This window comes from Tachypleus tridentatus, chromosome 6 (genome assembly GCF_004210375.1).
Source record: "Tachypleus tridentatus isolate NWPU-2018 chromosome 6, ASM421037v1, whole genome shotgun sequence".
NCBI lineage: Eukaryota > Metazoa > Arthropoda > Merostomata > Xiphosura > Limulidae > Tachypleus > Tachypleus tridentatus.
In genome coordinates this window covers 72,050,290-72,075,763 of record NC_134830.1, presented here as the reverse complement: position 1 = coordinate 72,075,763, position 25,474 = coordinate 72,050,290, and the positions used below count along the sequence as shown (strand labels likewise).

General features: G+C 34.1%; 1 protein-coding gene across 1 annotated transcript in view; it reads right to left on the bottom strand.

The window, feature by feature from the left end:
* Positions 1-24,136, bottom strand: part of Usp39 (ubiquitin specific protease 39) — a 42,284-nt gene extending 18,148 nt beyond the window's left edge. Inside the window, exons 1-4 of the mRNA XM_076505464.1 lie at positions 23,979-24,136; positions 18,775-18,838; positions 17,679-17,773; positions 8,214-8,350 (exon numbers count right to left, since the gene is read on the bottom strand). Of these exons, the coding sequence (XP_076361579.1) occupies positions 8,214-8,350; positions 17,679-17,773; positions 18,775-18,838; positions 23,979-24,075 (393 nt within the window). The 5' untranslated portion in view covers positions 24,076-24,136. The remainder of the gene's footprint in view (positions 1-8,213; positions 8,351-17,678; positions 17,774-18,774; positions 18,839-23,978) is intronic.
* Between the last annotated feature and the right edge of the window lie 1,338 nt (positions 24,137-25,474).

Below are 25,474 nucleotides of genomic sequence, written 5' to 3'. Positions count from 1 at the left end.
AATCACGTTTTATGCTTCGTAGGCAGGATGGAAGGACCCATGTTTACCGTCACCAAGGTGAACGTTTTGAAGCAAACTGTGTGCAGGATGTTGACAGATTTGGTGGTGGTAGCGTCATTATGTGGGCTGCCATCGCCTACAATGCCAGAACAGACCTTTTGCACATTCAAGGGAATCTTACGGCTCAACAATACATTGATGAGATTCTTAGGCCACACGTGCAACCCATCATGGTGAACGTCAACGACGTTTTTCAACATGACAATGCCCGTCCTCATACAGCCTGACTCACCACTGTCTTCTTGAGACACCACAACATCAACGTTTTTCCCTGGCCCTCCAGATCACCAGGTGTAAACCCCATCAAACATCTTTGGGACGAGTTGGACCGACGTCTGCGATGGCGACAACCTCAACCTCAAAGCTTGCAGCAGCTTTGCAGGCTGAGTGGACAGCCATTCCACAGGATGTGATTCATCATCTCATCGCTTCCATGGACAGAAGATGCCAAGCAGTTATTGATGCTCACGGGGGCATACTCGTTATTGATGTTGAATGACGTTAAACTTCACCTAGTGAGCGTGGACTTCGCCTTTGCAGACTTTGGATGTTCAGTAGTGAATGTGCAAAGTTTCACACGTCATCCAGAACTACCCGAAATAAACTTGCTAACAATTTGTCTCAAATTTTGCCTTTTGCATTTCTTTTTTTGAAGAGTATATGAAGTTTTCAAAAAATAATGGCAGATGATTTTTATACTAAAATTTTAGTCATTTACAAGGATAAGAAAACTGTCTTTTTTTTACATCATATATACCATTGAAAAGCTAACGTTTTCTTATGTTCATTTATTCTTTTCTAAAACTTTACTTTCAATATTTCAGACTCTTACAACTGATGATGGAAAAAATTGTGCATCATTTTTTTTTACACAAATTCAAACTTGGTTATAATACATCATAAACAGCTCACAATATCACCCAAGCATGGGGCAAAGGAACTACCTTCACATGTACAGTAAAGAGTTGGTTCTAAAAGTTTCATAATGGAAATGCAAGTCTTGAAGATAAGGAGGGCAGAGGCTGTCCTTCTGCTGTTGAAAACAACCACCTGAGAGCATTAGTGCCAAACTGTTTGAGAACTGGCACAGGAATTGGGTGTTGGCATTTCCACAATTTTGGACCATCTCAAGTAAATTTGAAATATGAAAATGCTCAACAAGTGGATTCTGCATGAACTCAATGAAAATCGAACTGTGCTCAATGCTGATTTTGCATAACAAGAAATGACCCATTTCTTGATTGAATTGTCACCTGCAACAAAAAGTGGATATTTTACAACAGAAAATGATTTTCACAATGGCTCAATTGTAATGAAACTTCAAAACACTTCCCAAAACCAAAGATGCACCAACAGAAGATTATGGTCACTGTATAGTGGTCTGCAGCCAGTATTATCCATTACAGCTTGCTCAACCAGGGCCAGAATATCACTTCACTGCAGGTGTTTACTGTCAAGAATTTGAAAAAAATGCATAGAAAGTTGCATGAAAAAATGCCAGCATTAGTCAATCAAAGAGAACCAACCTTGCTTCATGAAAATGCTCGGTTACACATTGCTCAAAGAATGCTTCAGAAGCTCAACAAATTGGGCTACAAAATATTGACTCATTCTCCTTACTCCTCAAGATCTGTCACTTACTGACTACTACTTTTCAATCATTTGAGCAACTTTTACAAGACAAAAGATTCAACAACCAAGTAGCAGTAGAGAATGGCTTTAAAGAATTTTTTTAGTTCTAGGACCTCAATTACATCATTATGGCATAAATAATCTTGTTTCTGATTGGCAAAAGTGTGTAGAATAACTAGGTTCCTATTTTGATTAATAAAGTTGGTTTTGAATTATTTCATTTCTTATTAAAGTTAAAATTTAAAATCTGCCATTATTTTTTGAACAATCAAATACTAGTATTATTGTACAATCAGTTGTTTTAAACTTTTATGTTTGATTATTAAGTGGATACGTCTTAAAATTAAAGTAATGAGAAATTTGTTCTATTATTATTCTGCCCATTTTAATGTTACAAAGATTAAGTAAAATTATGAATCACAAAATCAGGTTTAATTTCTTTATTTTCCAACTTTTACACATAAAAATAGGAAAACTGAATCAAACGGTGAAAAATATAGCAAGCCTTAACATGGTAGAAAAAAGAACATTCTATAGCCTTTAGATATAAATTACTCATAAGCATGTTATAAGTATTTTACACATGGTTAATTACACTTCATAATGCATACTACAGAAAACACCTTAATAATATAGCAGTAAAGTTGGCTGTCTATTAAATTCTACTTTTTTTTTAAGGTTATCTTTTTAATTGAAGTAATTTTAGTTTTCTAGCTCGTTTATGAGTTTATATTTTAAATTGAGCTATAATTATGAAATTTTGTAATCACTTATCTTCAAGTGCACATAAAAAAAAAAATTTCTTTGTTGGCTTTAACTCAACCCCTAGTTAATCACATCTAGCAACATATTTAACTGCATCATGTAAATTTATAAAGCTAATGTAGCACTCTGCAGAAGTTTCAAACAATTCAAAATTTCCTATGTAATAATTATAAACATTTATCTACAAGGAATAACATCAATCAGTCTAATTTGATAACTGATTAACTGCCAGGCACATTAACCAATTAACTTTATCTAATTGACTATTCTCAAGTAGGACTTAACTCATTAGAATAATTGAGAACAGTAATACTCAGAAACACTAATTTTGTCAAATTGATTATTTTGTGTGTGTCATGATACAAACTGATTAAGCTGAGAAACCATGAATTAATGAGAAATTATAGCGAAAAAAATCACAATAGCCATATTTCAAGTGTTTGGATATTTTATTACGAGTTACATCTCTTACGGTAATGAAGATTTTTTTTCAGAACAGGTACAGCATTCTGATTACTGATGCAAGAGATCTAATGTAGGTGTAATTTGTAATAAAATAACACTTAATCAATATGTAAACTCTAAACAAAATTATTTGGAGAGTTGAAATAATTGATTAGTAACACAATTTCCACTCCAACAATAACAAACAAAAGCAGAGCAAGAGTGCAGTCCCTTATTTAATTCTAGCTATCCACTTTATTTATTCCTCTTGGTTTACACCCTGAATTTTTTACAAAGCTATACAAGAGTTACAGTCATGTGAGAAAATTAGGACACCCTATGAAAGCCTGTGTATTTTTGTAACATTTTTGGATATATACATATTTAATGTCAATTTTAACAATACTGAGGGATTATAGGAATATAACTAAACAATTAAAACTGAAGAAAAGACTTTTCAAGATTTTCTGTAAATGTAATTCTACATAATGCATATTCTACCTGAGGAAAACGTTAGGGCAGCCCCACATTTTTTCCAACTAAAAATGGCTCAACTCACACATAAGTGTATCACACCAGGTGCACATGATTAGAAGATTGTTACTCAGCATTTTGAATGAGGCTTGCCTGATTTAAACCTCAGACATTCAGTTTGGTATGCTCCTGACTGTTGAAGTGAGAGTGAGCACCATGGTGAGAGCAAAAGAGCTGTCTGAGGCCTTCAGAAAGAAAATTGTAGCAGCTTATGAGTCTGGTAAGGGATTTAAAAAGATCCCAAAAAATTTTGAAATCAGCCATTCCACTGTCTGGAAAATAGTCAACAGATGAAGGGCTTTCAAAACAACTGATAACATGCCCAGGTCTGGTCGTCCAAGCAAGTTCACCCGACAGCAGACCACAAGATGCTAAAAGAGGTCTCCAAACACCCTAACATGTCATCACGGGACCTACAGCAGGATCTGGCTACTGTTGATGTGAAAGTGCATGCCTCTACAATCAGAAAGACACTGCACAAGTTTAACTTGCATGAGAGATGTACAAGGAGGAAACCTTTGCTCTCTATGAAACACATCAAGGCCAGACTGAAGTTTGCCAGAGAGAATGTAGACAAAGACCAGGATTTCTAGAATAATGTTCTTTGGACAGATAAGTGCAAAATTGAGTTATATGGACACCAGAACAGAGAACATGTTTGGTGTAAACCAAATACAGCATTCCAGGAAAAGAACATCATACCAACTGTGAAGCATGGAGGTGGAAATGTCATGGTTTGGGGCTGCTTTGCTGCAGCAGAACCTGGATAACTCACAATCATAGAATCCACCATAAATTCTACTGTGTATCAGAGGGTGCTTGAGGAACATGCGAGACTACCTGTAAGAAAATTAAAGCTGAAGCAGAACTGGACCCTGCAACACAACAATGACCCAAAACATACCAGTAAATCCACCAAGGACTGACTGAAAACTAAGAAATGGAAAGTCCTGGAATGGCCAAGTCAAAGCCCAGATCTTAATCCCATTGAGATGCTGTGGGGTGATTTGAAACAGGCTGTACATGCAAGAAACCCCTCAAACATCTCACAGCTGAAAGAATTCTGCATTGAGGAGTGGGGCAAACTTTCTTCAGACCGATATCAGAGACTGTTACAAGAAGCGTCTCACTGCAGTTATTTCAGCCAAAGGGGGTAACACTAGCTATTAAGAGGTAGGGTGTCCTAACTTTTTCCTCAATTAGAATATGCATTTTTGTAAAATTACATTTACAGAAGATCTTGATAAGTCTTTTCTTCAGTTTTAATGGTTTAGTTATATTCTTATAATCTCTCAGTATTGTTAAAATTAAGATTAAATATCTATATATCCAACAATGTTACAAAAATACACAGGCTTTCATAGGGTATCCTAATTTTTTCACATGACTGTATCTGCACAGACTATTCCTAACTTAGTAGTAAGACTGGAGGAAAAACAGCTAGTTATCACCCTCCAACACTAACTGTTGGACTACTCTTTTGCTCATGAATAATAGGATTTCATCACATTATAATGCCCCTCTGGGTGAAAGGGCAAGCATGTTTTGAACAATAGTGATTCAAACTCATGACCTGCACTGTGTTTGTCAAGTGCCCTAACTACATGCCCATGCCAGGCCTTGACAGACAATGGAGAAATTATTTAAAGACCCTAAATGTTTTATAATATTACATTACTTAGTAATACAAGTATAGTTTAGTATGATATATGACAATAAAATAACAGTAACTGATTACACAGTTGCTTTTGTTTTTTTAAACTGTGGTTTGCAAACATAATTTAGATATAATATGTGGTGCATTATTTTTGTCTTAAAATGTATTATGTGACTTAAATTTCCCAAAAATTACAAATGCTATTACCAGTACAAGATTCTTTGGTAACTTATTTTAATACTTTTTTAGAAAACATAAACCTGAAGCATTTTTGCTTATGTTTTCAAAAATTCATGATATCCTTTAGATATTTTATTTGCATTACAAATACAGAATTATTAAAGACAATGTTTAATTCACTGAACAGTAAATATGTAGAATCTTGTAGTAATTTTACTACCATTAAGAAGACTTCAAAAACACCACATGTCAATTTACCTTTCAAGTCTACATTTTACATTATTCAGCATAAAAGAAACAAAACTCTACCAGCAAACTCAGTCTTTAATGTCAGATTTTAAAAAGATGACTGATAACAAGAATATGTACATAAGTTATCACTATTTTCATGCTGGTGACAACCATCAAACATAACATTATTATATGAAATTAAAATGTCTAAGCTATTAGACTAAATTGAGGAGTGTAGTCAGTATTGGAAAATGAAAATAAATGAATCCTGAAAAACAGAACATCTCATAAATGTATATAAAGGGCCAACATTAAATCAGTTTATTTACACCCACTCATAGAATAAACCAACCACCATTCAAAAACTAAGATGTTGTTACTGATGAAAGAGACTGAAATATCCAGTGGATTGAAGTTCCAGATTAATTAGTCACAGTAGAACTACTGAAGGGATAGCATGTGTTCTCATCCAAAAATATTTGAGATTTGAGGGAAGATCACAAAACTAAAGATAGAATAACTTTAAGTATGTTTCTGACTGCTTATTTCATAATCTGTAACTGGATGGGAGGTGGCCAAGCCAAGCTTAAAAGATAGTGAAAACTTGTAAAATCCAGCAGAAGATGTGGTGCTGATGCTACACTAAAAATTAGATCCATAAACTGTAGAACATGATTCCTGTATATAAATATAGCTAAAGACAAAATGAATTCACTATGAGAATATAGAGAAATGCCTCAGCAACCTCAAACTTGGACATCCACACACCTGGTGAAGAATGCCAATGGAGGATGAGAAAGGACACCATTAGGATCAATGATGCACAAAAATACAGCTAATAAAAAAAACAAAGGTCTCATAGATTAATTTACTCTAATTCTGCCTAAAAAAATTTTAAGTGCTTCAGCTATTGATAATTCCCTCTTATTTAGTTCAAAGACCTTTTAGGTCTTTAACAAAGAAAACATTGTGATTAAATTCTTAAGACACGGAATTTTCTTCACGTTGATTTTTGGGGTTTGTGAGGGGCTACTGTGTTTTCAATTTTGAAGGTGAAAGAGCTGTTTGCCTGTTGGACAAGCATCATTTTTGAATTTAGCAATTTTGAATTCATCAAAATCATATGTTTGACTAAAATTACCACAAAATGTCAGATGCTGACCACTTTTCTAAAAAGTGAAACAGATAAGCCCTAAACAGAGGTTGTATTAACAAAAAAATTATGCATTATATATGCATGAAATTTAAATAAAAAACTAACACTACTGTATTTCTATACTGCTGATGTAACAAAATTACTTGGTTAAAATTGCCATGTTTTTTATGTAATGTAACATGAAAACTGTTCCATTGCTCAAGTATCCTCCTCATAAAAATCAAAGAAAAAAACACCACCACCCAAATCCATTCATTCAAAAGCCATAGGTTTGTTCTGAATTTTCCACAAAGCCACATGAAGGCTGTCTGTGCTAAAACCCATAGCAGTTCAGTGACAAAGCATGAATTACTATTCCATACAGCCACATCCTCCAGTTGAGATTTTAAACACTGCTGTCACCACAATAAAACTAATATTATCTATTTAAATTTTCCATGGGGTTTAAAACTTGAAGGTAAAACTATGATAACTGATACATTTTCTTTTTTTTACCACAGAATATATTAACCTTATTTTAACACTAGCTGACTTACTTAGATTAATTTAGGACTATACAGTTGTCACTGCTTTATCAAATTACTATATCATTATAATAGAAGTGGCTCCTTGTTCATGTAAGATGTACTGAAAATTTTATTATAGTGTTGCAGAGCTAACTTTAAAAATGTTTCTGTTTATCATGTTATCTTCATAAAAATAAATTATAGAAGCTAGTATGGAACACTTAAACAGTAGTGTTAATAAAATAATATCAGAATTTTTCTAACTTTGACTCTCATTAAGTTTCTAATGGTTTTTTAAACTTTATAACATAGTTATAGTTATCAGTCTTTAATTTACAAAATAAATTGACATTATTCTAACTTATACACTGTTTGACTCTGAAGCTAGGATACTTGAAAGATATCCAAAATAACAGATGTTTGCTTTAGATATGCATGCATTTGTCTAATAAATCAAAATGAACTATGACTATCAATTCTTTTGGTTGGTGGTAAGGAAGTAGAGTAACTGCACACACACAGATATAATGCTTAATACTCCAACTTTGTTGTAAACATGCTTACGAAGATGTAAAATGTTCATTGTTTCTAAGTGTTCAACAATGTGTGAACTTAACATAGAACTCTGGAATACCTGTTAACTCCTATATCACCATGTGTACTTATAGTTTGAGATTAGGCACTTTGGATGATGCATAACTGTTTGCATATTAACTAAATCTAAACATAATGGTAAATTTGAAATTAAATACTTTGATGCAATATGTAAAAGAAGAAATAGATATTTTAGTTGAAAATACAGAACTTTAGAAACCTTGTTTAAAACAATACAATTTTTGAAAGCTAACATGACCTTTGTCATAGATATAACCTTAGACACATGTTCAAGCTGATAAGCAAATGCACAGAGAAGTTTCAAATAATGCAAAAAGATGTATTATGTTTTTTGGAAATGGTAAACATTTTATTTACGTATTATTTATAAAAAAAAAGTGAAATTGAATCACTTAAGAAAGAAACCCAATCTAACATCATAAATTTTACTTACAGTGATATCGTCTAAAGAAGAATCAATAATTTCATAATTATCTGGGATGCAGTAGAAACGTAGAGTTTGAAGGTTGAGAAAAACATGATGACCTGCTTGTACACTGTGTGTATGTGCATGAGTGTTTGTTCCTCTTCCTGAAAAAATTAACAATCTGTATAAAAATAAACTTTAGTACATGATCATTACACAACTTATGATGTTTGAAGTTCACACTGCAAGCAACATTTCTTGTATACACAAATCTTTTCTCTATAAATATATGAGAAATTTGGTATTATTAAGTGTAGGTTCCAAGTTTAAGTTGAATTAAAAATACTTCAACATGAACTGTATTCCACAAAATATTACCAAATGTGTTTATTGCTTGTTCTGTAATATGCGATAACTATTTTTTTAAGATTTTATAATTGAATAATGCATATATAAAAAGTCTTTTGGTGAGAACAGATAGAAAAAAAATGCATTTGTGCAGGAAGAAAAGCTAAATTATGTTTACATTTTATGAAGTATATGTACATAAATAATCAAGCTCCAACAACCATGAACTTTTTTTTAATGGTAGTTTAAAAATTAAACTGGTAGAAAAACTCGCCATACATGACAATGTCATAGAGTAAATAGTTCTACATAGACAATTCTGTTCTGTAAAAAAATATATATTTCAAGTCATATTTCAGTTTTTAAAATTCTAATTTTATTTTATTTATAAAATTAGGTATAATTAAGTTCCAAGAATGATAACCTCAGCATGATTAATGCTTTTATTCTTATTGGACAGATTCTATAATAGTACATTCATAGCAATACAGTTAATTTGTCTGAACCATTCCTTGACAGTTCTGTGTCTGTGTGTGTTGTTAACAAACAAGGAAGGTACCCTTGTAGCTACACAGAAAGTGACAAAGAGGGGTGGCATTTGAATATGACCTCTTCAAGTTACTTCCAAATAAGATATCAGTCTTTTCTGCATGAAAAGTTAAACCAGATACTAATTCATAAAATTCAACATAAAGCATTTAGTCCTAGAGTTAAATGAAGATTGGTATTAATGTTACATTAAAAATGACTTCTTATAGAGAGTTTCACGTGTAGTTCAAATTTAAAGTTTGTCAAATGTTGTGCAAAGTTACACGAAGGCTATCTGCTCAAACTGTACCTAGATTTGAAATGAAGGCTAGAAGGAAGGCAGCTATTTAATACTATTTACTATCAATTCTTGGGCTACTCTTGTCAGGCTGAATGCACATATGGCAGCAAAATATGGAATTCCCTTTTTTTTCTGGTTGTGTTTGGATTTGCACCACGGAACCTTATCTGCACATTTAACAAACCAACCATTGTAATACTTAGCTATTAAATGGAGAAGTTTCAAACAAATGAATATTACTGTGATTAATAACATGATATTACACCTTCATGTATCAGACGAAAATTGAAAACAAATGTACATAAAGGTCTGGTAATGCAAATCATGTTTCAGCAGTCCAAGCAGTGGAATCTTATAAATTTAGGTAAGTTTTTTAAATTGTGAGCTTTATATATTAAATCATTTTTAGACTTGTTGAATGATTTAGACATATTTATCACATGAAACAACCATTTATAAAAATAAGGAAACTGATGTAAAGTAGTTATGACCCATTTATGATGAATATTTAATATTTAATCATCTTTAAAAAATTATCTATCACATCATTATTGCAAAGCCATATAAAGTTTTTTGATAAATCTTTAACACAGATATTTCTTTAATTAAATAAATTTTGTTAAACTCTTTTATATTACTTAAAATGAAAAGGTACTTTTTAAAAGTTTCTATACATTTACATTGTATTCAAGTAATAATTTAACATGAATACACACACACACACATATATAGTGTATCCCCACCGTAATGTGGGTCCTACTTCCACAGTCACCTTCAAAACACAGGATTCATTTTATAATTCCACAATGTAGTTTGTATCCTAGAATCCTTTTCTTAAAAATGTGTAGTATGTTTAATTTTTTTTTAAATTCATGTTAATGTGTTTTGGTTTATGGTTTGAAAATTTTGTGGTTATAATATATATACTTTAATTTCTTTATACTTATATAGTAAACAAATTCAAGTTTATTGGTTTCACAAATCATGCTTTGGTTCTGAAAAAAAACAATAATAAGAACATTCTTTGATAGATTGTTTAGGCAGAGTATTCATGATGCAACTTTGTAGAATGGACAGCAAGTGTTTCAAACCGTCGTTCTCTACATTTGTGTCTCCACAACAGGCAGTCACTGTCCATTCTACAAAGTTTCATCAATAAGAACATTATTTTGTATTTATGCAACAGGATATTAGCTTTTCATATGTAGCATGATTTGTACTTTTAGTCACTAGAATTAATTTAAAATTTTTCAATTAACACTAAAAAGTTCTAACAATATAAATTACAGTTTTCTCTTTGCAGATTGTCATCATTTTCAACTTCAACAACACAATAAATGAATTTAAAACATTAATATCCTTCAAAATTCTGATTCACATTTCATTAAGATTATTTTTAGGCAGCTATTAAAATCTGTCTTTATGGTTGTGCATCAAGAGCTTGAAAAGTTGATTGATTGATTGATTTAGTGTTTTATGGCACAAAGCAGCGAGGCTATCTGCGCCAGACATTCGGTAAAAATGTAAAAAAATAAAATAAATAAATGTAGTAATAGACATAAATGGAAATGAAGGTAAAACAAAAAAGTATAAAACCAATGTTGACACCTAGTCTACAATGTTAAGATAGAAGGCAGAGTATAAGAAGTTGTAAGGTATTTACTCAAGCAAAAAAGGTAATGATCATAACCCGCCAGGAAGACTAACAGGTAAGTTCAAGAACCACCATCAGTCACCTGAAGTTGGCCTTTCCAGTCCTGGTTCCGGGTTATGTGTCATAGCAGCTTTTATTAAAATGTAAAAGAATAAAAGTTTTAAAAGACACTTCGCAAAATCGTAATAATGAGTAGCCAAATGTCCAGTAAAAAGATAAAAGTCAAGTAAATGGAGTAAAATTTGTAAAAGTAATTGAAGATAAAAGCAAAACGGCAATTAAAACAGAAAATGGCGTAAAAATCAATGTTGACATCCAGTCAACAAAGTTGTAAAGGACTACCTGTAGCAGAATGGTAATGATCATAACCCGCCAGGAAGACTAACAGGTAAGTATAAAAATCACCGTCAGTCACCTGAAGTTGGTCTTTCCAGTCCTGGTTATGAGTCAATATGGCCAGTACTAAAAAGTAAAGTAGTACAAGTGTGAAATGATATGCAGCAAAAGTATAATAACAACTCGCCAGGACGACTAATGAGTAGTTCAAACGTATAGTTCAAACAGTAGCGTTAGTCACCTGAAGTTAGCCTTTCCAGTCCTGGTGTCAAGTTATTTAATGTTCTGGCCATTGTCCAATGTCAAATTGAACGAGAGAGATTAAAACTGTAAAAAAGGAACCACAATTAAAAAGGTGTAATGAATAAATATGCAACACTTAAATGAGATTAAAAAGATTAATGGCCATTAAAAAATTAAAAACATTATCAAGGTGGACAGAGTCACCATCACCAATAACTCTGTCCAATGTTACAGACTGACCCTGGGAAAAAAATATGTTTAAATATTGCCATCGTTGAGAATTGTAACGATGGCAAGAAAGTAAAACATGGCTGATAGTGATTTGAGTGTTACACAAACTACACATTGGTGCATCAGTTCCAGATAAAAGAAAATGATGAGTTAAAAAACTGTGACCAATGTGTAGCCTAGTGAGAACAACTTCCTCCTTCCGAACTTTACGGAAGCTAGATGGCCAAAGTCCAATTTTGGGTTTGATTTGAAAAAGTTTGTTGTCACGTTGCTTACTCCAAGTGAACTGCCAGTTGGCACGGAGCCGAGCCTTGAAAACAACACCATAGTCCATGTACGGAATAGGCATAGGAGTGATGGTGCTGAAGCAAACATATTTAGCTGCCATGTCTGCAAGCTCGTTCCCACGAATACCAACATGGCCTGGTATCCAGAAAAACTGGATTGAAGTAGCTGCTAATGAGAAATGGGCCAGTCGGTTTCGAATATCAGTGAGAATAGGATGTGAGCTAACGTGTAGCAATTCCAAGGCAAGTATAGAACTAAGCAAATCAGTATAAATAATGCAGTTGGAGTACTGCTCAGCTGCAATATGATCCAGGGCAAGAGATATGGCATACAGTTCAGCAGTAAACACAGAAGCTGTAGAAGGGATTCTGCGCGCAACTACTGACCCATAGCAAACCATAGCAGAGCCCACTGAATTACCTGATTTGGAACCATCTGTATAAATGGGAACTGAATGATTGTTTGAAAGATATTCATTGAATACTTCCAATCTGGAGTATCTGCCTTTTTTAGGTGACTGAAATAAAGGTCACATTTGGGGGCTGTAATAAGCCATGGTGGGATGGGCCAACCTGCGGAATCTGCAATGTTATCCAAGGACAGACCCAATTCATCCAATTGCGCCCGGATGCGAAGGCCAAACGGAGCAATGACAGATCGTCTATTCTGAAAAAGTACTGCCCACCAAGGAAGGAAAACACATTTCCAGTTGGGATGCTTTGGTAAGGAATGAAGTTTCAAAGTATATTGTAAAGATAGTTGCAAACGGCGAAGGTGTAGAGAAGGTTCATGAGATTCAATGTATATACTTTGAACTGGAGAGGTACGGAAAACCCCAGTGCAGAGTCGAAGTTCTTGGTGATGAATGGGGTCCAGCATCTTTAAGGCCCGAGGGTCTGGCAGAGCCATAGACCATTGATCCATAATCGAGTTTCAATCTAATAAGAGCACGATATACCTTTAACATTGAACAGCAATCTGCCCCCCAACTGGTAGAAGAGAGAACACGGAGGATGTTCAGTGCTCTTGTGCATTTGACCCGAAGCTGCTTTAAGTGTGGTATAAAGGTCAGTTTACGATCAAAGATAAGCCCCAAGAACTTGGTCTCCGGGACCACTGGCAGTAAAACTTCACCGATATGAAGTTCAGGATCAGGGTGAATACCCCGTCGACGGCAAAAGTGCATGCATACAGTTTTGGAGAGAGAGAAATTAAAGCCGTTCTCCAGAGTCCACTTCCGTACACAATTGAGGGCAGTTTGTAGTTGCCGCTCAATATATCTCATGTTTGACGACTGACATGAGATGTGAAAGTCGTCGACATACAGCCCATTCGCAACAGTGAGAGGGAGTTGTTCAGTGATGGCATTTATCTTTATACTGAAGAGTGTAACACTCAATACACAGCCTTGAGGGACTCCAAGTTCCTGTACAAAAGAACGGGAAAGTGTCGAACCCACACAAACTTGGAATCTCCTGTCCATTAAAAATTTTTTAATAAACATGGGTAGATGGCCATATAACTCATATGTATGGAGGTCTTGCAAAACGCCATACCTGCATGTTGTGTCGTAAGCCTTCAAAGAATATTGATACAAGATGTTGGCAGTTGAGAAAGGCTTCTCTGATAGATGTTTCAAGACAAATTAGGTGGTCTGTGGTGGAGTGCTGTCGACAGAACCCACACTAGGTGGGCGAGAGGAGGTTGTCTGATTCAAAAAACCAAACAAGACAAGCATTAACCATCCTTTCTAATGTCTTACAGAGACAGCTCGTCAAAACAATTGGACGGTAGTTTGAAGGAATCTTGGGATCTTTCCCTGGCTTAGAGAAAGGTAAAATAATAGCCTGGTGCCAGGCATCAGGAAAAACATTCTCCTGCCAGATCCAGTTGAAAACAATCAGAAGGACATCAAGAGAAGCAGGAGATAGATGGTGCAGCATGTCATAATGAATATCATCAGGTCCAACAGACATTCTGGCAGACCAATGAAGGGCCATTTTTAGTTCCACCAGGGTAAAGAGACAATTATAGTCAAAGAAACAGTCAGTTCGAAAGGAAAGAGGTGATCACTCTGCCCGAGTCTTGATGGTCAGGCAGGTGGAGGAACAAGCAGAAGTGCTAGATACCCGGCAAAAGCTTTCACCTAGAGTGTTAGCGATGTTCCGAACATCAGTCACCTCCTGACCATCAGAGAGTAAGATCGAGAGGGGGACAGAATTGTAGTGCCCATTAACCTTTCAAATCCTGTCCCATATGATCTTAGAACTGGTGGTAGAAGATATGCTGGTTGTGAACTTAATCCAAGATTCCTTCTGGCTTTGACATCTTACCCACCTAGCATGTGCACGGGCCCGTTGGAAAGCAACCCGGTTTGAAAGTGTGGGATATCTACAAAAAGTATCCCAGGCCCGCTTTTGAGCCTTCCGTGCTAAGAGGCAAGCAGGATTCCACCACGGACGAGGATATCATGGAAAACGTGTCGAGGTTTTAAGAATACACTGAGCAGCTGCATGTGTAATACAGTCAGTTACCGCTGCTACACAGTCGTCTATTGATGGCTGATTTATGATGGCAGGATCAAGTTCTGCGAGAGCAGTGAAAGTGGACCAGTCTGCCTGATCCAGCTTCTACTGGGGCACGCGGGTAGGGTGGCATCGACCACGGCCAGTCTCTCTCAAAAGGATCGGAAAATGATCACTGCCTAGTGGATTACTGTCAACCCTCCATGAAAAATGGGAGAATAATGAAGGAGAGCAAACTGAGAGATCAATAGCGGTAAAGGACTGACTAGGTGCATGAAAGTAAGTGGAAGAACCAGTATTGAAAAGAGAAAGATTGTGATCAGAGAGCATCCGCTCTACAGATTGGTCCCTCCCATCAATAATAGCACTTCCCCAGAGGGGATGATGTCCATTAAAATCCCCTAGGATTAGAAATGGAGATGGCAACTGTTCAACGAGAGCATCAAGATCTGATTGATCACATGTCTCTCCAGAGGACAGGTACAGAGAACAAACAGTGATGGTATGACCCAAGGAAACACTGATGGCTATAGCCTCCAAGGGTGTGTTGAGTGACAAAGACAGGGTGGGCACATGTTGATCAACCAACAGTGCCACCCCTCCATGTACTCGACCATCACACAACCTGCCATTTCTGTACAGAGAAAACTGCCGAATGGAGACAGTATCAGCAGTTTTGAGAAATGTTTCTTGTAAAGAAAGACAAACAGGATGGTAGGAAGCAATCAGCGTTTTGATATCATCCAGATTAGAACGTAAACCTCGACAGTTCCATTGTATCAAGGTGGCCATTTTTAAAAATGGGTAGGTGAAGTGGCTGGAGAACCCTTCGGTTTATGACCACGTCTTTTTTCTTTACTGTCTTTAGTCGGAGGAGGTCTATCAACCTCCATGGATCCTGCTCTGGGTCGGGTGGGCAGGTTTTTGTTATTGGAAGGGGAATCCAGTGACTGAGGACGCGAACGAATAATTGTTTTGTCTCTTGTGGTGGGAGAAAAAGATGTATCAGAAGAAATGCCTGTATTTGAAACTGAAGGATGTGGATCTTGAGGTTTGTTGGAAGGTATGGGAGGAACAAAGATGGGTGTGGAAGTCGATTCATCAACCTTTTTAAAAACGGAGGTCAAAAAACTTTTCATTTGTTTTGAAAACGATTCTCTTGGAGGCACAGAGAGATCTGTCTGCACTCCCACTGTAGTTGTGGAATGAAGTGCAGCAGCATATGTCCGAGATGGAGTTGTGGACAGCAATTTCCGAGCCTCAGGATAACTAATGTTATGTGTCGTTTTCAAATGATGCACCTCTTTTTTCCTCCAACCATTTTAGGCAAGAATGAAAGTAAGAGGGGTGAGAACCATTGCAGTTTACGCAATGTGGGTTCATGTCACAGTCACAGGCATCGTGGTCCTTGCCTCCACAACGAGCACATGTCAGGGAACCACGACAAGATGTCTTTGAGTGGCCTGAATATCTGACATTGGAAACATCGAAGAGGGTTTGGCATGTATGGCCGAATCCTGCAAATGAGATAACCTGCCTTGATGGTGGCAGGTGCACGTGGTGAAGTAAATGTTAAAACGAGGGTATTTGTTGGCAGTGTAACTCCATCTTTGCGAGTGGAGATGCGCCTCACTGCAGAAACTCCTTGAGTGGAGAGACCAGCGAGAATCTCTGACTCGGGAATGTTCTTCAAATCCCTTTCAACAATAACTCCTCGTGAAGAATTCAAGGTAGCATGGGGTGTAACCTCAATAGGTATATCCCCAATTGCCTTTGAATTCAAGAGGAGTTCATTGTGTTGGGATGTGGATGTTTCAACCAATATGTCACGAGATCGAAGTTTCTTTACTGACTTTGGAGAGCCAGCCAGTCCCTTTTGAATAAAAAAAGGGGACATTTGCCCTAAAGGTTTTTCCAAAAGAGAATGTAATATAAGAAAATGAGGTACGTGTGTTACTGATGTTGAAGATTGCTGTTCTGAGTATTCAAGACGTGGTCGCTTACCCATTGACTGTTTTTTTACAATTTTATTTAAATTTTTTAGAGGATCCATAGGAAAAAGAAAAAATTTCGGTACCCACTGACCCCACCCGCCATGGAGCCCTACAAGGGGACACACTACAAAGTCACGCAAGGACAATGTAGCAACGCCAGGGTTTCGTGAGCACTATACCCAAACACCAGCATCAGGCACAACACCCGTTGAGAACTTCCAACACTGGTACTTGGTTGACTCTAGCCCAAGTGGACCAGCTGACTGACCCAAGGGGGGCCACCCAAAGGCCACCCGTCTACATGAATTTGAGGCCAAAGTGGTGTGTTAGGGTTGGACCCCTCAACCACCAGCATCCTCTCCTCCCTTTCACGGGTCGCCACGCACCCGAAACATGTGAGTGGATGTTTAGATCCCAGAGAAGGTAACCAGCTAGAACAGAACCTTCCCTTGGAGGTCCCCTCACCACGTAGAGGAATCCACACCGAGGGGAGCTTGAAAAGTATTTGATCAATTTGAAGTAATGTTGCTAGCCTTTTCAAAGTAAAAATACAGTAATTATCTTTGTAAATTTAGTAGTTCTCACAGTAGTACCATTGTACCTGTTAACTGTAAAACACATTATGGCCAGTCAAATTAATTTCAGTCTCTCAAATTTCTACTGGTCAAGTTTGAATTGCATACTGAAAACAATCTGTCACTTAATGGAGATTCAATGCAATTGATTCTGTAAACCAAATATTAAAATTTATGAAATGTTAACTTGATCTTTATTGTTTTAGTTGAAATTGTGTATTTCAGCCATACATTGTGAGAAGTGTGTTGAAGTCATTACAACAATGGAATGCGAGTTTCATCAAAATCCTAAGCAATGAAAAAAAATTGAAATGCTAGTTAGTTAACAGAGATAAAAAATCACTCTTATACTTTGCAAATAACTTATAAATATCACTTACTATAACTCACAGTTCTATTACAGCTTGAATTATTACATGAAATATTTAATAATATTAACTTCTATTCAAACATATGAAAGTTTTCTTACCTTGAAAATACTTGCCACAGACCAGACAAGCATACACATTTATTCTTGATAAGGAAATTGAGCACAGCTTCTCAAAGTCAAAATCTAACACATTTCTGAAATTAAAACACATCAGAACAAAAGAAAAACTTTATGCATTCAGTGAACAGAATATTTTAGTATGTAAATAAATAATAAAAAATGACAAAAATGTAAATGCAACTACACTGCATAATTTAACTGTCTGATAAGTAGGGCTCAAAACAAGATAAATGTAATTAAAAATAATTGATATATAATTTATGATGAATTTTTATTCACCTAAGATCATACAAGAACTAGTAAGATATTCTAATTCCAAGGAGAGTCAAACATACAAAAAAAATTAAATATATTAATGTAAATTAACTATGAAAAATGCTAAAACTTGACAAAACAATATATTATTTAATGGTATAAGCATTAAATCTCCCTTAATTTATTTGATTAAAACATGTTGCATCTGTGGTATATATTTCTATGCTGTCAATGACTAGATGTAAAGTACTATTATTTATATAATATTTTTGCTGTTGGATTATTTCAGTTTGCACAGTTAGTGAAGTACTGTAATGCATTATACAAGTTTTACATACACACACACTACATATTAACTTAATATTATACTTAAATTATAATATTAAGGTAAACTTCAATAATAGCTTGTCAAAGACAACTATTCTCTTCCCAGTCAACTTTTAATTCGCAATAAAAGGGCCAAATGAAATCACTAGCAGGTACACAAATATGAAAATTCATTATAACTTTATTGGTTAATTATGATGCCCTTTCAGATATATATATATATATATATATTCACACACACACACACTCCATTTTTACTTGTTACCTCTTAAACCCAAAAATACTATTTTTATTTGTGATTCAGTATCACAAGTACTGCAGAATTTCAAAAGATTAGCACAAATAACTTAATAGGGAAAGTGTAACTGACAAAATCTCAAGCATTAAAAGACTATTTGCTATTAAACTCAATGTACACATTTCATTTGCAATTTTTCTTAGAAATAAATAATTGAAATTAATATTTCTAATCAAAAATATAACATTGTTCTACCTATTTATTGTGTCTAAATATGGGCAATTTCTTCCTTTATCCCTATTAGATTGACGACTTCTTTCTATAAGAAAAAATACAAAAAATGTGTGACTAACAAATAAATAGTTGTAAACTTTATCACATCAATCTTTCATGAGTCCTTAATATTAGACAAATAAAAAGTCGATTTATAGTTATTGATATCTATGTTTATTTACAATAAGAACAGCTCTTATACACTTGTATAACAGTTAAAAGCCAATGTAAGATATAACTGCTTATTAAGAACAATTATATTAATGACTATATGTAGCAAGACTTGGAAAGCAGGAACATAGCTATGATGCTAAAATTACAAATGAAATTAGGTTAAACAACAATTACCAATTCTCACTTTAAACTTCTGTAAAACACCAACCTCCTCTGCTGCTAACACATTACACACACCAATAATCCTAGTTGAAAAATTAAACTATTTTAACTGAAGCCTAGCCTCTCTTTTCCAAATTTTAAAGTTGCCTCTTTTTTTTGGCTATAAAATATAAAGCAAAAAAAATATAAGCCACTACTGTACTGACTTTCTGAAACATCTTGTAATCACCTCTTACTCATGAGATATCTTAGTCAATCCTAGGACGGTCCACCTTAACTTTTTTCTGGCCAACAAGTATTTCTTTTAGTCATATTTGTATATTTTCAGTCACATGACAGGAATTATGCATGTATGACATCAGGTAATTCAACCTACATTTCATACTTTAATCATTGTCATTGTAAAGTGTGCAAACTTATTACTAATAACCTTACTTCAATGACTGAGCAACTGAAGAGGGAATGCCTGAAAAGTTTAGTCGAAAGTTATTTAATAGTAATATTATAATTTGTAGTACTTTGGCTTAAATAACACAATAACTGGCTATAGTAATTTTGGTAACTAAAAGTAGGATGATCAAAGTTAACTTAAAGTTTAGTGGTGCAACCTTTACTATAACCTTAAAATAGGCTTCATATGTGTAATGGTACTTTAGGCTTAGGTATATTTCAACTTAATGGTAAATCATAAAACAGGATAAATACATTGTTTTATTAAATAAATGCAATCTAAAAATTAGTTTATTGCCTCTTGATGCTTTAAGAATTTACTTTTTTTCCTAAGTTCTATATAATTAAAGATAAACTTTATTACTTTAGTAAAGTGAAAGTAGTGATAAAAAATAATTGGTTCTTAAATGTTAGGTTTAATATTAATAGTGTTAATAACAGACTGCTAGTATTTGGATTTGAATATTTATTTTCAGGCTATAAGTATAAACATAATGGTTAAGACTAATGTAGGAGTTAAACATTAACAGTTTGTTAGGTGTTATGGGTGCACTGGGATATTTGGAACTGGCATGTATGTTTAAAAAGACAAGTTATGACAATGTGGAATTTTTATACAGTTTGTAGACTGGAAGAAAAGTTGAAGGCTATCCTAATTACAGACAATAGATACAGACATGTAAACTGTGGAAATGATAGTAGGATTTCAGGAGCACCTTTAGCTTTTACATGCAACGGATACTTCAGCTAACAATACTCACAAGAAGTTAAAGAGATTACTATTACAGCTTAAAGTTGTGAAATTAGTTACAATTACCTTATTCTAATGAGCAACAAATTTTAGCCCTTGGCTTCTGCAAATGGAGAACTAATGGAGGGAAGGAAAACAAAAAGTATCAAACAAGGATGTGGTTGATAACATTGTAGTTGCAAGTGATTCCTTGACAAGGCATGTGGATAGCATATCCTGTGGGGTTTATAAGGAGAAAATAACTATGCTAACTAAGGATGACAGGTGGAGAATATAACTGACAAAGAAGGATATGTAATGAAGGAGGCTAGCTGAGATGTAGTTTTTGTGGTGCATTGTTACTATTGTAATACTAGTAGAATAAGAAATAAAATAGATGAATTTAGAGCACTGATAGAAATAGAAGATTTTGTTATATAAAAATAATTGAAACATGGTTAAACACAGATGGTTTTGATACAAAAGTTTCTTTGATATACAGGGTTATAGGCTATTCAAAATAGATAGAGTATTAATGAGAGAGGAAGAGTTTTATATAAAACTTCCTGTTGAAATTGAGAATATCACAGAAAATACCAAGGAAATTAAATCCATTTGGGTTTCTTTTAGTGGATATAAAAAGAAAAGGCTTTTAGTGGGAATTTGTTATAAACCACCAAATGATGGTAAGGAAATTGGTGAGAAACTTTATAATGAGATAAAGATTTCATCTGTTAATGAAGTCATAATAATGTGATTTTAATTTTAGGCATATAAATTGGAAAGTTCCAGAGTTAAACCACAAGAAAAAAGGTTTTGGAAGCTCTTCAGGATAGCTTTCTTCATCAATTAGTTTAGAAACCTACTAGAAATAATGCTATTTTAAAGTTATTAACTTCAAATACAGAAATGATCTACCAGGTGGAAATTGGGGAATATCTGAATGCAAGTGACCATTGCTCCATTAGGTTTGATGTTTTGCTACAATAAAAGACAAGGAATAATGATATTTTGGTTATAAATGTTTAAAAAGCAAATTGAAAGGATGTGATAAAAACTGTCTACTACGAATTAGGCAGTTATTTCATGAAACTAATCAGATGTGTAAAATTTTCAAAGGTAAGTTTTTAAATATTAAAGGTAAACATATTCCTTATAAAAAGAAAAGTGTTGCTGTAAGTAAAACTAGGTTGGTTCATAAAGAGCTTAAGAGAGTAAACTAAAGGATTGTATCATAAATTTAAAATAGTTAAATTGACTGGTATGTCAGGAGACTTGGATGATTACATAATAGTAAGATAGTTGGTTAAACAGAAAATTAGGACATCAGAAAGGGTGTATGAGAAAAGGTTGGCTAAAAATGTAAAAATTAACAATAGAAATTTTTTTAAAACACACTAAGGGTAAACAAAATGTTAAAATAAGGAGACAGGACCTTTCAGGGATGATAAAGGAAGATTAGTATCTGATGATTACGACATGGCTGGGTTATTAAATTTTGCTTTTTCTGCACTTTTTGTTAATGAAATTTTAAGCATTATTCCAAATCTGAAATAGTTGGTAAATGGAAGAGAAGAGATCAAACAAAGTGACTGCATTAATTGTGAGTTGGTTAAGAAAAAATTGGAAAGTTTAGAAAATGACAAGGCTCTTAAGGTCAGGTAATATTTTCCACAGGGTTTTGAATGAGGTTTAAAATTGCATATGTGAGCCACTTACTGCTACTTTTTGTCACTCCTTGAGTAGTGGGCAAGTACCAGAGAGAGGTAATAACAATTGTCCCAGTAAATATAAATCCATCAGTCTTATATCAGTTGTGGAAAAAAATTTTTAGAAGGCCTGTTAAAAGATGCTTTATAAAGTCATTCAACAAAGTTTAGAATTTTACTGGATATTCAACATGGTTTCAATAAGGGAAAAGTTTGCCTTACAAATATTTTAACATTTTTTGAAAAGGTTACTGCTTATGGTAAGGGTAAGGTTATAGATTTGGTATACCTTGATTTTCAGAAAGGATTTGATAAGGTGCTACATAAGAGACTTGTAAAAAAAAAAATATATATTTCTATAGGGGTGGGGGATAAATTAACAAACTGAATAGAAGAGTGGCTTCATGGAAAAAAGCAGATCATTGTTATAAACAGAGTTCAGTCAAACTGAATTACTATCACAAGTGGGGTACCTCAGGGATCAGTTTTATGACCTCTTCTCTTTTTGATTTACACAAATAATATAAATGAAAGAATAATAAATAAATCACTGAAATTTACATACAATATTAAGGTCTTAGGTGTTGCTACTTGTGAAGATGCTGCTGATTTTCAAAAGAATTTAGATCATTTAATAAGTTGGGCAAATAAATGGCAGGTTGGAATAATAATCAGTGATGACGAGAAAACTCACTTGTAAAGAAATATACATGTAAAAATTTCTGAACCCAAACACGCTGTTTCTACATATATAAATAGCAGATTGGTTTTAAACATGATAAATGCAAGATAATGCATGAGAATATCATAATTTGAATTATAAGGTATAATTTGGATGGGAATAACCTTAACTGTTATGAAGTAAAGGTATACTGGTGTAACAGTAGATCCATCTCTAAAACCACTATGCATGTGGTATGGCAAATAAAAGTTTAGTTTGTATCTACAGAAATACTGAATACAAGCCTAAAGAGGTTATAATTTCATTCTGCAGGTCACTGGTTAAGCCACATTTAGAATATTGCATTCAGTCTAAGTCTTCCTTCCTTAGGAAAAACACTGAAATGGTTCAGAGAAAAATTACTAGAATGGTGCCTGGGATGAAGGGGTTGTCATATAAGGAGAGGCTAAAATCTCTCGCATTTTCTCTGAAAAAAAAAACAGTGTTAGGAAGGATCTGATTGAGGTAGTTAAAATTGTAAAGGGAATTGATAATGCTGATACTTCATCTTTGTTCATATTTTACAACACAAATAGTAGGACTAGAAGACACACATATAAATGTTGGCAGGATTGAAGTCATCTTCAGCTGAGACACTTTCATTTTTCTAACAGGGTGATTAGCCTCTGGAATGTGTTGCCTTCAGATGTTGTAAAGGAATAAATTTAAACATGTTTAATTTTAAGTAAAAGCTTGATAAGTATATAAATGATAAGGGCTAGCCTTAAGATTTTTTAAAAATTATTTTAATTTAAAGGATGGAGCATCCAAAATGGACCAGTAGTTCCATGTTTTTTCAAAATGTTATGTTACTATACAGTACTACTCTCTGGCAATAACGTATAAAACTATCACATACTGATAACAAAAATGATATGGCAATTACGACACTTTACACATTAGTTATAATTAATATTACTAGCAATACTACCATATTTCATCAGTTCCTTGCAATTTTACTGTTCTAGTTCAAGTCTTATTTACTTACTAAGTCTAAACCTAATATATGTCTCATTAGATTATATTATAGTTAAAATGTATGGACTACTCTATAATCTAAAGAGTGATAATACAAACAGTATAGACTATGGTGTATAGTAATTAGTTTACAAAACTTCAACAGGCCAAAATTTCATTCCGCAAAGTGAAGGGAAACTGAAATGGTAACTGACTTATTATTATTACTTTATGATCAGGCTAACAAATTGATCTTATTCAAAACTAATTTAAATTATATTACCAGTAGTTTTATTTTGCTTTGATGGATAATGGAGGGTTTTATCTTCAATAAGATCGTATTTACGCTTTAAGTTTTTATTCGGTACCGAAACAGCCATTACGACAAACTAAGTATAGCGTCCTCTAGTAGTTATACGAACCTTTACAAATTAACCCTAGTACTTTATAATTTATAATACAAATACGCATATATATATATTTCCCTATTACGTAAATTAACCCTAGTACACACACTCAAAAAATTACGTTTCCCACACTGGGGGTCATTTTTGACCCCCACCAAAAATATTTTAAAAAAATTATTTTCATATAAGCAAAGTATAAATTTGGACAAAATATTTATTCTATACAATTTATGCATACTCTCTGGGTAACTTTATGGTCATTGCAAGCCATTTTACTACATTTCATACACTTTGAAGAAGTTTTTTTCATTGAATTACGTGCGCATATTTGACACCATTTCCTAACGTTCTCTTCAGCAACTTTTTGTCTTTTTGGAGGGATCACTTCATTTGTATCTTCTTCAGGCAGTAATTCATCAGTAAGCAACTTCAGAAATTCACGTCTTGCTCTTTTTTTGTACTTTGATGCGAATTCTGGATGGCGCTGGCGATAGAGAAGGTAAGCATTGTATGCGGCAGCATCAAGAATGTTATAAAATAGTGCCATTGGCCACCTTCTGGTCTTTCTTTTTGTGGAAAAGAATCTAACTATTTGGTCTAGTGTATCGACTCCTCCTTTGGTGGAGTTATAGTATGATATTATTTCAGGTTTTCCTGATTCATCATCGATTGAGGGCTCGTAGATAAGATGCAACGTAGATAAGAATATTCTAGAATGCTCGAGAACATTTATAGAGTGTTCTAGAATGTTCTAGAACACAAAATTTCATATCAATATATGATTTGATTGTTTACCAGGAATGTAATTGAGTTTTTTAAACGGGGGTCAAAAATGACCCCCAATGTGGTAAACGTGAATTTCGACATTAGACAAGGGATGTAATACCCCATTTGCATAAAATACATGTTAAACGTATTAGTATAGTATGTTATTAGTATAGATTAAATTAGGTACATTTTTAGGCCCGAAAGTCACACCTTTGATATTTCTATAACAACTTAAACACAAGTGGGCCCATTTGTGACCCCCACCGTGTGTATGAGGTTTAAAGAAAGCAAAACACATCTGTGTTGAAAACCTTAAGGTTCTATTCTTTTTATGACTTTAAAGTAAATCTTTAGCTACCTAAAAAGTATAGAAAAGTTATCTATTTAAGAGAAAGTCACTAACTATAAAACCGCAATAAATTACATTGACATTGAATGATATTCGTTGATAGCAAACTTCTTCATTAGAATTTGCCCACCCGTAGCACCCGATAAATCTGTGGCCTTACAACACCAGAAACTGCGTTTCGAAACCTGTTGTGGGCAGAGTACAGAAAGCCCTTTGTGTAGTTGCGAAATCAATTAAAACCAAATATAATAAGTT